This window comes from Schistocerca gregaria, chromosome 4 (genome assembly GCF_023897955.1).
Source record: "Schistocerca gregaria isolate iqSchGreg1 chromosome 4, iqSchGreg1.2, whole genome shotgun sequence".
NCBI classification, from domain to species: Eukaryota; Metazoa; Arthropoda; class Insecta; order Orthoptera; family Acrididae; genus Schistocerca; species Schistocerca gregaria.
The window spans coordinates 484,950,945-484,965,313 of NC_064923.1; the positions used below are offsets into that span (position 1 = coordinate 484,950,945).

Consider the following 14,369-nt stretch of genomic DNA (forward strand, 5'->3'; position numbering starts at 1 on the left):
TAGAAGGTACACATGCTGGCAAAGACAGTCCAGTTCCTTAAGCTCACTGGCGTTAAAAGAATGTGATGTCTGAAGAATTTATTGTGGTCTTGTAAGAATTACTTGGATAGTTTTATAAAGGTTTTGAGGTCACTTTCAATCTTATATCTGTTTTAGAGCAGTTTTTCAGACCACTTAGTTGAAAGCACCTCTGTGCATGTGTAGAAGCCAATAAAGAAAATGGGTGCATGCACGTAGGAACGCATGTAGCGAGAGGTAACATAAGAAAATAATCATAAACAGTGGCAGAGAAGGTTGGGTAGCATCTTTACAAGTAATATTACATTTTTTTGCAAATAAACGTACGACCCAGCAAGAGAATGTATGCTGGTAGCTGCGTAACGAGCAAGGGTGAACAAATGGTGTTGTGAAAGATGCGAGCCGGGTCCTGAATGATCTAAACGTTGTGTTAAGTGATGAGAACATAAGAAAGAGAAGTAATAGGAAGGAAAGGGAAGTTTTCTTATGTTTAAATCTAGGCAGCTCAGAACTAATTTGCACGAATGCTACCTCTACAGGCCGAACTACCACTCCACTGATAAACTGTCACAGGTTGTTCAGGGATACACTACGGGTACTTGTGACGGACGGTGTCCCGTGGCGCGTCACAGAGGTATTGTATTTCGGTTGGTTTCTTCAGCCAATTAGCTTTGTATCTGTCTCGCACTGAAAACAGTGTACAGATGCCGACGGGGTGTCTTGTTTCCATTTGCTCACAATACATGCTGCTGGGAACCGTAATGTCCTCCTTACCACATTACCCTCAAGTTTGCGTTCAGTACTCCTCGATTCTGGGTAAAATTTTGTTTTCTGGTAATGTTCGTCCTGCGTCAACAGCGACGCACAGAAGTTCTGCGGATAGATCTACTGATGAAGAGTCAGCCGATATGCAGCTCATGTATTGGTTCACTGGATGCCGTGGAAGGGCGGCACAACTACGCTTTGCTGAGGTACATGAAACGAATTCGAAATTGCGAATACAAATGACCATCAGCTGTATAGGAGATTGGCGACAATGAAAATTTTGTACCGGACCGGAACACGAACCAGGCTTGTACTCTTACACACATTACGAAATTCCTGTACTGGAGTGAACAGTTTAATTGAAAGTTGCTGCTTGGTATTGGCGGTTAAATACGATACTGCAGTGCCTGTGTTTTTAAGACGAATGACGCAATGTTCCTTTGTACATGCATCCTTGCATCGCTTTCCACCCATGTAGAACAAGAAGGGGCATTCAAATGAAACCTGGTCACTAGTGTAAAGTATCGGTAAAGATTTTATTAACTCAAAAATGTAGTTACACACAGTACACATAGTCAAACTGTTCGCAGATTTATCCCATTGCGACACTGTCCGGTCGATTCCATCCTTGAAGAAGCAAGTAGGCTGCTGTCGGATCCTGGTCTGGACCCAGTCACACACTTTGTCATCCGTTGCCAATCGATGTCGGCGAATAGCTTCTTTTAGAGGTACAAACACATGAAAATCCCACGGTGAAAGGTCGGGACTGAGCGGTGGATGTTCCAGCGTTGCCCACCGAAACTACTGCAGTGTCGTCTTCAGGGCACCGGCCGTATGTGGGCGGGCATTATCATGCACGAGGATAACGGCGTTGGACAACATGCCTCGGCGTTTCGACTTGATGGCTCGTCTAAGGTTCTGTAATGTGGCTTGATAACGCAGGGCATTGATGGTGGTGCCCCGTTCCAGGAACTCGACAAGCAGTGAGCCCTTGTGGTAAAAAAAAAAGGACATCATGACCTTACCAGAACCGGTGTGCACGGCCTTTAATTTCTTTGGAGGTGGTGAAGACGCATGTATTCACTGCTTGCTCTGACGCTTGCTCTCCGGTTCAAAATGGTGAGACCATGTTTCGTCACCTGTGAGAATACGCGACAGGAATTCCTATTCCTCATCATAATAACGTTGCAGCTGACTCAGAGACAGCACCATTCGAGTATTGCGCTGTTCGGTGGTCAGCTGGTGGGGAACCCACTGTGCACAGATTTTCCCAAAGTTCAAGCGTTAGTGCATTATTGAGTAGGTGGTGCCGACGCTAATTTCCGGTGTGATGACGCGATGAGGCAGTCCTGGACGAGCATCGTCTTCCAGTGACTGGCGGCCCTCAAGGAATCGTTTGCGCCATTCCACAACACGTGAACGACTCAGACCGTACTCACCGTACACAGCCTTCATCCGTTGATAAATTTCACCGCCTCCAACTCCCTCCGCCGCCAAAAATCGAATCACTCCTCGTTGGTCCTGCTTACTCGCCTGCATGTTCGGTAGTGGACGACAACTTGTGTGACCACCTTCTCTGCGGCGTGAAACAACACTGGCGCTATGCAACATGAAATGGTCCGCACGCGTCAGTCAGTCTCTCTACCAATAGATGACGCCACCATACCGGCAGTTAAGTGGTGCCACCTTACATGTAAGGCAAAGGCAGACGCCTTGATCAGGTTTCATTTGAATGACGTCATACATAATGTATGTACGAGTACAGGTTGTGACGCAGGAACGACGACATGTGGAAGTCTGGGTCTGGTCGTGGGTTGTGACCCTGTCCGGCACAAAATTTCATTGTCTTTGTTGCCTTATATAACTGTAATGGACGATAAATAGTTTGGACAAGAAGAGAATAGAAGCTTTCGAAATGTAGTGCTGCCAGAAGAATGCTGAAGATTAGATGGGTAGATCACATAACTAATGAGGAAGTATTGAATAGGATTGGGGAGAAGAGAAGTTTGTGGCACAACTTGACCAGAAGAAGGGATCGGTTGGTAGGACATGTTCTGAGGCATCAAGGGATCACCAATTTAGTATTGGAGGGCAGCGTAGATGGTAAAAATCATAGAGGGAGACCAAGAGATGACTACATTAAGCAGATTCAGAAGGATGTGGGTTGCAGTGGGTACTGGGAGATGAATAAGCTTGCACAGGATAGAGTAGCACGGAGAGCTGCATCAAACCAGTCTCAGGACTGAAGACCACAACAACAACAACATATAACTGATGGTTGTTCGTATTCGCAAATGCAAACACATTTCGTTTATTTTACAACGACTGCAGTCACCGCAGTGCCTGTTTCTTCCCGAAACGCATGCAAGTCCGAAGGAACATGCCATTGTTTTTCTCAACAAGACACTGCAAATCGTACAATGATGACGTATTGCCGCGACGGCAACCACCTCACAGTATTTTTGTATGTGCCTCACAGTTGTTGCATTACTTTGTGTTGTGTCTTGCACGTTTTGCTTATTTCATGTTACAGGCTTGTACACTGCTCTGAAGGTACTTTCGCGGAAACAAGGCTGACTGCTGTAACGAACCCAATAAATGTTAATTACATTATTAGTCTGTAACAAGTGTCCCGAGATCGTGGGTCCCTTACACCAAAATACTCAGGAAGTAACCCTGAAAAAACTCTGAAAATTTGTCGTTGGAATTCAGGTACATCCTGTGTAGAATGGTTACGAAGCCACTTAGGTTATCGTTTTGACTTCGTAGCCGACTGATTGAGGGTGAAAGCGAACAACATAACTGACGTTACTGATATGCTTGACTCACGGTGTGTTTACACCGGCCATATTTTATATGAATGTGTGCCTGTAATTGTGTTGTCTTCCAACATTGCTAGAAAGTAGCTACAGTGCACGGTAAAGTTGCAGCAGTATCGGTCAATACTGTTGAGAGATCAGGCAGTTGCAGGCAGTAGCCAAAGTATTGCCATGGCGTTGCCGTATTGCAGGGCATATCTATCTCTGTCGTTGTGTCCAAACGTTTTCCCCTCACTCTCAGCTGTGCTTGCTCTTCCTCACGCCGACTACACTGCAGTTCCTCGTCAAGTAATCGAGCCGTAAAACAATATTGTTTATCTTCAGTTCGGAAGTTGTAAGTAGATGCAATATATTTGTTTGGTGGCTACTGGAATGTAAAAGTGGATTAACTAGACAACCATGAATTCCATAAACGTGGTGCGCACATCTGCGACCAGGTCTTGTAACACAGAAAGTAATGCATAAAAAAGATCTAAATGTGAAATGGGCCATTCTTGCTGGTATCCTCGTAGTAGAAGTTCTGCAGCAGGGAGTCATAATTTTATTTTTCGTCGATTCCAAAGGCTTCTAAACTTTCTTGAAGCTTCATCACATGTGTTTCCCTTCTTTATGGGTAACAATATCGCAACTGTCATTCTTTTTAGGTTTCGATGCCTCAATCAGTAAAAACAGAACCCTTGTAGGATCACTTTTTGCCCGTCTGTCTGCGTGTCTGTCCGACTGTTAAAAACCACTTTTCTCAGGAACGGATAGACGCATCAAGTTCAGATTTACGTCGAATATTGAGGTCCACGGTTCCTGAGAGACGTAAACATTTTACACCGCTAAGTCATTTCAGTTAAAAGACACGACCATTTATGTCACATATTTTGATACTCGAGAACATTCTCAACAAAACCTTTAGAGCATTTCCACGTGACATAGATTTATGAAATTTGGCAAGAGAAAATTAAGTTGTAATTGTACGACACAAAAAAATATTTTGTCATTTTTTTATCCGTCTGTCTGTCTGTCCGACCGGCTGTTAAGATCTATTTTTCTCACAAACCGGCACACGCATCAGATTCAAAATTACGTCAGATACTACGGTCTATTCGCTGTGTACAAAGTTTAAGCATCTGTGTCAATGCAATCAAAAGATACGGCCATTTACGCCACATATTTTGATAATCGCGAACTTACTCATCAGAACTTACGAGTAAATGTTATGCTTGATGTAGAATCATGAATGCTGGCAAGAAAAAAAGGATCGACAGTGCAAGTAAGGGAAAAATATCCGAAAATTGTCACTTTGTAATTATATCATGCGGAAACAATGTTCATTTGTCATTTGTTGTCCGTGTGTCTGTCTCACCGTCTGCCAAGATCCCTTTTCCACAGGAGTAGGTAGACGTATAAAGTTGAAATTTGTCATGCACTAAGCCTTATTGCATTCGTGCTGTAAGTTTCTACGTCAACGCAATAAAGGATACGGCTATTTATGTGACATACACTCCTGGAAATTGAAATAAGAACACCGTGAATTCATTGTCACAGGAAGGGGAAACTTTATTGACACATTCCTTCAGTCAGATACATCACATGATCACACTGACAGAACCACAGGCACATAGACACAGGCAACAGAGCATGCACAATGTCGGCACTAGTACAGTGTATATCCACCTTTCGCAGCAATGCAGGCTGCTATTCTCCCATGGAGACGATCGTAGAGATGCTGGATGTAGTCCTGTGGAACGGCTTGCCATGCCATTTCCACCTGGCGCCTCAGTTGGACCAGCGTTCGTGCTGGATGTGCAGACCGCGTGAGACGACGCTTCATCCAGTCCCAAACATGCTCAATGGGGGAGAGATCCGGAGATCTTGCTGGCCAGGGTAGTTGACTTACACCTTCTAGAGAACGTTGGGTGGCACGGGATACATGCGGACGTACATTGCCCTGTTGGAACAGCAAGTTCCCTTGCCGGTCTAGGAATGGGAGAACGATGGGTTCGATGACGGTTTGGATGTACCGTGCACTATTCAGTGTCCCCTCGACGATCACCAGAGGTGTACGGCCAGTGTAGGAGATCGCTCCCCACACCATGATGCCGGGTGTTGGCCCTGTGTGCCTCGGTCGTATGCAGTCCTGATTGTGGCGCTCACCTGCACGGCGCCAGACACGCATACGACCATCATTGGCACCAAGGCAGAAGCGACTCTCATCGCTGAAGACGACACGTCTCCATTCGTCCCTCCATTCACGCCTGTCGCGACACCACTGGAGGCGGGCTGCACGATGTTGGGGCGTTAGCGGAAGACGGCCTAACGGTGTGCGGGACCGTAGCCCAGCTTCATGGAGATGGTTGCGAATGGTCCTCGCCGATACCCCAGGAGCAACAGTGTCCCTAATTTGCTGGGAAGTGGCGGTGCGGTCCCCTATGGTACTTCGTAGGATCCTACGGTCTTGGCGTGCATCCGTGCGTCGCTGCGGTACGGTCCCAGGTCGACGGGCACGTGCACCTTCCGCCGACCACTGGCGACAACATCGATGTACTGTGGAGACCTCACGCCCCCATGTTGAGCAATTCGGCGGTACGTCCACCCGGCCTCCCGCATTCCCACTATACGCCCTCGCTCAAAGTCCGTCAACTGCACATACGGTTCACGTCCACGCTCCGTATGCCACGGCAAACTGGCTGACACTGACGGCGGCGGTGCACAAATGCTCTGCAGCTAGCGCCATTCGACGGCCAACACCGCGGTTCCTGGTATGTCCGCTGTGCCGTAAGTGTGATCATTGCTTGTACAGCCCTCTCGCAATGTCCGGAGCAAGTATGGTGGGTCTGACACACCTGTGTCAATGTGTTCTTTTTTCCATTTCCAGGAGTGTATTTTGGTACCTTGCCAGTATCGATACCGTAGACAGGCAAAAACCGTCGAAATTCTCGATTTACGGGTTGGATGAACTGTCTACGTACATAATTAATTTTGTAATAAAATGAAACACCTGCAGCCGTCCTTCTAACGTTATTTATTTTATAGCAATGACTTTCGGTGACTCACAATCAGTACTGCATCTTCAGGCATATTGACGACGAGGGGGTGAATTACAATCGTATACACGATCCAATCAGTGGTGAAAGGACATAAAAATGTTACTGCTACGTGACGTGATGTTTTCCCGGCGTTTTTGTAGATTTTAGAATTTTCGGGTGCGTGTTTTCCGTCCAGCCCCTAAGAAGTTGATAATATCAGGTTCAGTAAACCATGACCTAGTCCTCCGCAAACCGAGTTCTACCGAGTACTCTTCCAATATGCCAAGATATACTGGGGGAAACTATATAGACTGTAGAACAGAGATTTCGTGAACATAGACTGCACACTGTATTACACAAGACAACCAAATCAGCCTGCCATAACATAGATTACAACAAAAGTAAGACAATTAGGCAGTCTTCTACCTTATGGGATTGTTTGATTAAAGACATCAGTGACTTTGGGCCCATGACGGGCTAATTAATTAAGATAGTGGCCTACAAGTGAGTCATGCGTGTAACCTGCACAGAGCTCATAAAAAGCAAAGCGTTCTGGTGCACTGAGGTTCGTACCCCGTGACGATAGTGCGGAAACAAAAGACGACAGTTTGGAGCCGGACGTCTCAACCCTCACAATAGCCACCACCTGCATGGACAGCGACAGGAGCGGAGGAGTGGAGGGGATAACGGCCAATCAACAAGGGACGCCGATCCCAGAAGAGCAGCAGACGTCGGGAACCTCCTGACGATGGTAACAAGTCTATTTGTAGAAATATCATGGGGGACTAACGATGTGTCCTCGGTAGAGAGAATTCTATAATAACAGAAATGGTACATAAGAGACAAACACCGATATGCACGAGGCGGGTCTCGAACCCACCATTCCCGCTTGCGAGGCAGCGACGCTACTGCGAGACTACGGAAGCCGGCCTCCATCACACGGCAGCTGATTACTGCGCGTTAGTGCCTCGGGCCCAGCCACGACGCCACGTTCGACATTAACTGTAGTGTGCTGCTGAGTTACGGCCGCAGTAAGGCAGACGGCGAAGACGGCACAGTGGTGGCTGCGTAACTCTGCGATGGCAGGTACAGGCCTGGAATGTCCCTGCTGCTCGCGGTACTAAACCAGCCGACAAGAGGACACCGAGGAGGCGACACTGCGGCAGCGGTTCCTGTCCCGTCTGCCCCCAATGGGGTGTAAATCGTGGTGGCGCTACTCAGAGAGAGATTCCCGAGTGAATCTATGTTGCAAAACGGCACAGACTGCCGATACCACCCTTAACAAAAAGCTCGGAAATTATTACGTTCTTATTTATTACTTGAGGGAATTATATACAGCATGTGACAGCGAAAATTTAAATAGAAGTTACTTGAAGAAGATACGATTTTATGCAGTAGAAGTGGTTCACTGTAATTTTAACCTTAAATTACAGAACTCTCATATAATTTACCATTGTAGTTGGTATGTCTTTTCGGTTACCGCCAATCTGGGCAATCAGCGACACGTGCTCTTGAGTATCTTTATGGTAAACGTTGTTGTTAACAATGGCTGAATTATTTATTGCCCAAGTCTATCGGTTTGCTAACACTGGTACTTTGGTCGTAAATGCAACGAATGTTTAGTATTGGTGTACCTGCTGTATAATAGTCGACGTATATCTTCCATCTTAATGTGTCATCATAGGTGAAACACCAAGCAATGTTAGTTTATATCACACTGGCCCTCTTCAGTGCTAATCTCGTCTTTTGCTACTGAAATTAGCTGGTACTGAGTTTGAGTTTCACACTAAGATGCTGGGTGACTTGCTTGAAGAAGCTAATAATGGCAAAGACGATGGAGAATGTATTGAAGAGGAAACTTTTCTTGAAGAAGATGATGCGTTTACAGATGACAGTGATGTAGAACAGACTTTGAAGCAGCAAATGATGAAAACGAGGAATCGGAAGAAGAACGCCTAGGTCACCGTAGACGACAGCAGAAGTCTTTCTACTCACTTTGTTTCTAAAGTGCTCTAGGAGCTACAATGATTTGTACTTAGTGCATAACATAAATTATGATCTATTTTTCAATAACGTTTTGAGCAGTGAAATTGTCATTGTAAGGTATAAAACAGAACATTTTGTATTTGTTTTTGTATATAACATGTCACTGGAGATTTAATAATTGTGATCAACTAACGCACAACATATAAACTTCGACTTCCTTTGCATAAAATTTGTAGTAGTAAAATTTTACACGGTTAGTAGCTGTGTAACATTTCCCCCATTTAGTGCCTTGATTAAGTATCTAATTTTTCAAGAAGTAATTTGCGGTAAAGGTATGGCTCCAGTTAGGTTTCATAAAAAATCTGCAAAATAAAATAGTGAAAGATGTAAAGAGTGTACAGAACATCGCTTTACATTATACGAGATCCAAAGCACACATTATACGAGGCTAAATTCTTTTTTAAGGAACCATTCCGTACATTAAAAAACCGATATAATGCTAACAGAACCGCCACTGGCAAATATAATTAGAATTGGATAACACAACATAAAAGTTATTGATCAGGTTAAATATTTGGAAGAAATAATAACACACAACCTGAATGAGAAACCATGATGGGAGAGTAGAATAAACAAATTGATTACAAAACATCGTGTAACCAAGAACACAATAACAAAAATGCCTCACAACATTCACAAATTTGAAACACTACAGAAAGTCACACAGCCCCAAGTAACACATGCTAGCGAAACTATATTTAAAACAACCAACACTGTAAAATAGACAGATTACTGAAAACAGAAAAAAAAGTATAGTCAGAACATGTATAAATAAAAAATACCAAAAAGACGGTCTATGGAGAATAGCTTTAAATGAAACAGTTTAAAAATAAATAGAACCAGTGACAAATACAATGAAAGTTTCCTAGGACAACAGAAAAAAGAATTAGCAGGAGAATAATTAAGGAGTAGTAAAAGCACCATAAGATGGATTGCTGAAATCAAGGAGGACATGATAAAATTACAGATTACGACGGAGGATTTGAAAGTCAAGACAGACGTGCGCAAGATGCTTCAAAACAAAAATATCACACCACCAACCAAAAGAGAATGGGAAGGATGATTTCGGATGAGGAGAGAAGGTCACGATCTGAAAGAATGAAAAAGTATTTAAGAAAAGCAGAAGAACCTAATTCATAATATTAACTAAAGTGATCCAATGTAGACCATAAAATACAATGAATAAATAATTAATACAGTTAAATCTGCTAGAAAGCTTACAAAAGGAATTAAAGTTCAGAGGGAAGAAATAAACGTTTTGAAGTTTACCGATCACAGTCTGTTCCATCAGAGGCGGTAAAGGACTTCTAAGATCAGTAAAACGAAATGGTTAGTGTCTTCAAAGAGGTTATAACATGAACGTCAAGCAAGTTAAAACAAGGATAGTGGAGTGATGTCGTATAAAATCAGGCGACGATGAGAGAGTTAGGTTGCCAAATGAGGAACTGAAGGTATTTGGGGAGCAAAATAACTGATGATGGGATAAGTAGAGAGGACAGGAAACGTGGACTTGGGATAGGAAGAAAATATTTTCTGAAAAAGAAGAAAAGAATGTTGGCGCAGAACATGACTTTAACTGTTAGAAAAACTTTTGTGGAGGTATTTGTCGGGAGTGGAGCCCTGGTCGGAAGTGAAACATGAGAATGAAAAGCCCATACAAGAAGAAAATAGATACTTTTGTGACGCCACAGAAAAATGCCGAAGAGTAGATTGGTAGTGTAACTGATGAAGAGGTGCTGAATCGAATTGGGGAAAAAGTAAATTGATGGTAGAACTTGCCTAAAAGAAGTGATCAGTTGATAGGATCCATTCTGAAGCATCAAGAAATTGTCAGTTTAGTAATGGAGGGACGTTTCGAGGGTAAAAATTGCAGAGGGAGGCCAAGTCTCGACTACTACGAGCACGTTAAAGTGGATGCAGATTACAATTGTTATACAGTGATAGAGAAGGGTGCACAAGACAGACTAACATGTAGAGCTGCATCGGACAGCTTTCGAACTGAAGACCACAAAAGTAGGTCGGCAGTGTTGGCCTGGTGGCTTGTCTTACCTGCTGACCTCCTCCAGGCTGTGCAGGTAGTCGATGGCCTCCGAGGCGTTGTGGACGCGCTTGACGGCCGCCACCTGCAGGGAGTCGCCGCCGGGCCGCAGACTCTGGTAGATGCTCTGCAGCCGCAGCAGACCTGCGCACGCAGCCAACAGCCACTGCTGCAGTTGCTTTGTAAAGCTAGCCATTGTCCTAGACCAGTGTCCTCAAGCTCATGTATATCGTGCAAACATTCAGATTTCAATCGATCGATCATCACCAAATAACAATTTACATCAAGCAATACGGAAATGGTCTTAGCGTAATATAAAACAAACCATATGTGACTGTAGGCTTTCCTGGCGTAAACTATTGATGATGGTTTCTCGGGTCTCCAGCCGGTGGTAGAATTCGATTCATATCTCGCGAGATATCAATGCTACTACCCGGCTGGAGACCCGAGAAACCTTCACCAATAAAACAAACCATCTTGGGTGAATGAGTCTAATGCCGGCAACTGCAATGATTCAAACATAAATATTTAATTTATTTTTGGCGCCACAGTAAGAACACTGACATACGGACTGGAGAGAACTTCAGCCATCTGCAAAACATTGTTTGACTAATTTTGTTTTACTGAAACGTGGTTCATCACTTACTGTCCTGTCTTCATTGCTTTTTGCGGTACGATATGATATTGCAATGTCTGTGTTGCTCAGGAACACAGTGCAATGTTGTTTCTGACATGCATGCATCAGCCACAGCGTCGGCTACAGCCGATATGAAAAACATGAAATGTCTACACAGCTGCGAATATGGACAACCATCAGCTGTATAAAGGAATGACCACAATGAAAATTTGTACCGTACCGGGTCTCGAACCGGATTTCCCGTTTATCGCGACCGGTCGCCTTACAATTTGGCTATCCGAGCACGCTTCACGGCAAGACCAAACCTCGAGAAAGCATGTTGAAGACTTATGCAAGTTTGGGTCGTGAACCATGTGGAAGTCTGGGTGTGGCCGTGAAGCGTGCTCACGGTAAGCGTGAAATACGAGTTCGAGTCCCGGTAAGGGACAAGTTTTCATTGTCGTCATTCCATTATACAACTAATGGTTGTCCATATTCACAACTGCGAATATATTTAATGAATTCCGTAACAGCTGTTGCCGCAGTGCCTGTTCCTTCCGGCATGCATGCATGTCCAAAGGAACATTGTATCGTAATTCGGAATTACATAGGCACTGCAGTATCGTACAAATTTTCACTGTCGTCATTTCATTATACAACTCCTGATGTTCATATTTGCAGCTGCGAATAATTTGTTTCATTGGGTTTTATTTCTTATTCTTTCTGAAAATTATTAAGACATGTTAATATCTTGTGGATGTTATACGAAGAAAAAGTTTTCACACATACCAAAGAGAGACAAGCCGGTGCGATCTGGAATTCCAAAACAACTCATCAGTGATGTAAATGCCTATAGCAAAAAAACCAAGTGCCGAAGCATTAAGACCTGGAGTGTGGAACAATGGAAGAAAGTCATTTGATCGGGCAAGTCTTATTGCACACTGTTAACAAATTCTGACCAAGTTTATATCCCAAGAAAGGAACATAAGGGGAATTTAAGGATTTTTGGGCAGCCTTATTATGGTATTCCATGGACTCAATGGTTACTCTGCAAGATTACATACTTGTCAAGTATTATGTGCCCATTTTGGCCATTTTTGTGAGCACGAGGATGAAATGTCGCATCTCCTCTAACCACAATGGTCACCAGATCTCAATATTATCGACCCTCTATGGGCTACATTGGAGAGAAGGGTGCGTGACCGTTATCCACCACCATCATCGTTGGTCGAACTTACCACTCTTTTGCAGGAAGAATGGTATAAGATTCCCTCGAAGACCATTTCATTGTTGTTGTTGTTGTTGGTGGTGGTGGTGGTGAGGTCTTTAGTCCAAAGACTGGTTTGATGCAGCTCTCCACGCTACTACACGCTGCGCAAGCCTCTCCGAGTAACTGCTGCAACTTACATCCCTACTTGCTTACTGTTTTCATCTCTTGGACTCCCTCTACAATTTTTACCCCCACATTTCCGTCTAACACTAAATTGATGATCCCTTGTTTGTCTCAAATGTGTCCTACCAATCGGTCTCTTCTTCTAGTCAGGTGGTGCCACAAGTCAGCACTTCCTCATTAGTTACGTGTTATACCTATATATTCTTCAGCATTCTTCTGTAGCACGACATTTCAAAAGCTTCTATTCTCTTCTTGTCTAAACTGTTTATCGTCCATATTTCACTTGCAAATATGGTTACACTCCATATAAATATTTTCAGAAAAAACTTGATAACACTTAAATCTATATTCGATTTTAACGAACTTCTTTTCTTCAGAAATGCTTCTCTTATCACTGCCAGTCTACATTTTGTGTGGTCTCTATTTCGCCCATCATCATTCATTTGGTCGCCCAAAGAGCAGAACTCATCTTCTGTTTTAAGAGCCTCGTTTCTTAATCTAATTCCCTCAGAATTACCTGATTTAATTCGACTATATTCCAGTATCCTTGGTTTCCTTTTGTTGATGTTTATCTTATAACCTCCTTTCAAAACACTGCCTACTCTATATAATAGAATTACTGTGTCATGCAAAAGTTGCTCTGAAACTCGTACAAAACTGCCACATGTCCAACTTCAGCGGCACAGTGTACATTCCTCTGAATCACATGAAAACTCTTTATGACACGTAGTGCAGATAGCCGTATGTAAATGTATAAGATTATGCGCCCCACATTGTTAAAGAAAAGATCCAACCATGCGAACATCAGCGGAATAATAGAAACACGCGTTAAGAAATTCTGTGGAGTAGAGGTAGACGTCAAGCAGTTCTGATTTCCGTTTGTGTATGAAATTGATTTAACTATCTGTTCTTCACATCACTGCGTAAGTGGTAAAAGTTTCTTATGACCTCACTCCATTCTGCATCACGCTAGTAAGGGTGAATGAAGAAAAGTGTTAATCTCTTCCGGTAACACGCTGATGTGAGAAACTTAAGACGGAAGTAACTTTTCCATGACGTGTGTTACTGTCAAGTAACATAGCACTTCGCACACCGGTAGGGTAATGTGTTCATGAATGTTTCTGTTGTTTTCGAACTGTGACTGGTTACAAAAAAGATCGCGAGGAGGTGAATGTACTGTAAGGTGTTGTCATTGTACCTACCAGTTTCACGAACCGTTTACAGGAGGTGGTAAAGGGGTTGATACATACTATACTTCTTACAGGCTTCGTCGTTTGTGGTTGGTGAGAGGAGAATTGGTGGTTGTGTAAAGTTTCTGATGGACATATCTGTATTTTGCAACAAAGTGATGGGCTCCAATTTAAAACTATCCATAGAGCCTCTTTGAGTAAAGCCATTTGATACTGTCAACGGTGATTCATTCGTAGCACTGGGATGGTCAGCTCGGTGGTCCAATGATGCTAAACAAAGATGGTAGGCTATCTACAGGCAGCAGGTTCCACTACATTCCCTTCGTCATTATCAACAATTGAAACACGACACTAAATAATAAATGCGCTCCCCATAGACACCTAAACGACACTGTTAGAGCAGTGACACCTCACAAGCCAAAGAGGGCGGCGTCAAGAAAGAAATACAAAACTGTAAAAAGAGGCCA

General features: G+C 43.6%; 1 protein-coding gene across 2 annotated transcripts in view; it reads right to left on the minus strand.

Moving 5' to 3' along the window:
* LOC126266658 (glutamate receptor 1-like) overlaps positions 1 to 14,369 on the minus strand; it is a 380,473-nt gene that overhangs the window by 137,240 nt on the left and 228,864 nt on the right. For both annotated transcript variants that reach the window (XM_049971075.1, XM_049971074.1), the window contains exon 5: positions 10,715 to 10,847. In XM_049971075.1, the coding sequence (XP_049827032.1) occupies positions 10,715 to 10,847 (133 nt within the window). The remainder of the gene's footprint in view (positions 1 to 10,714; positions 10,848 to 14,369) is intronic.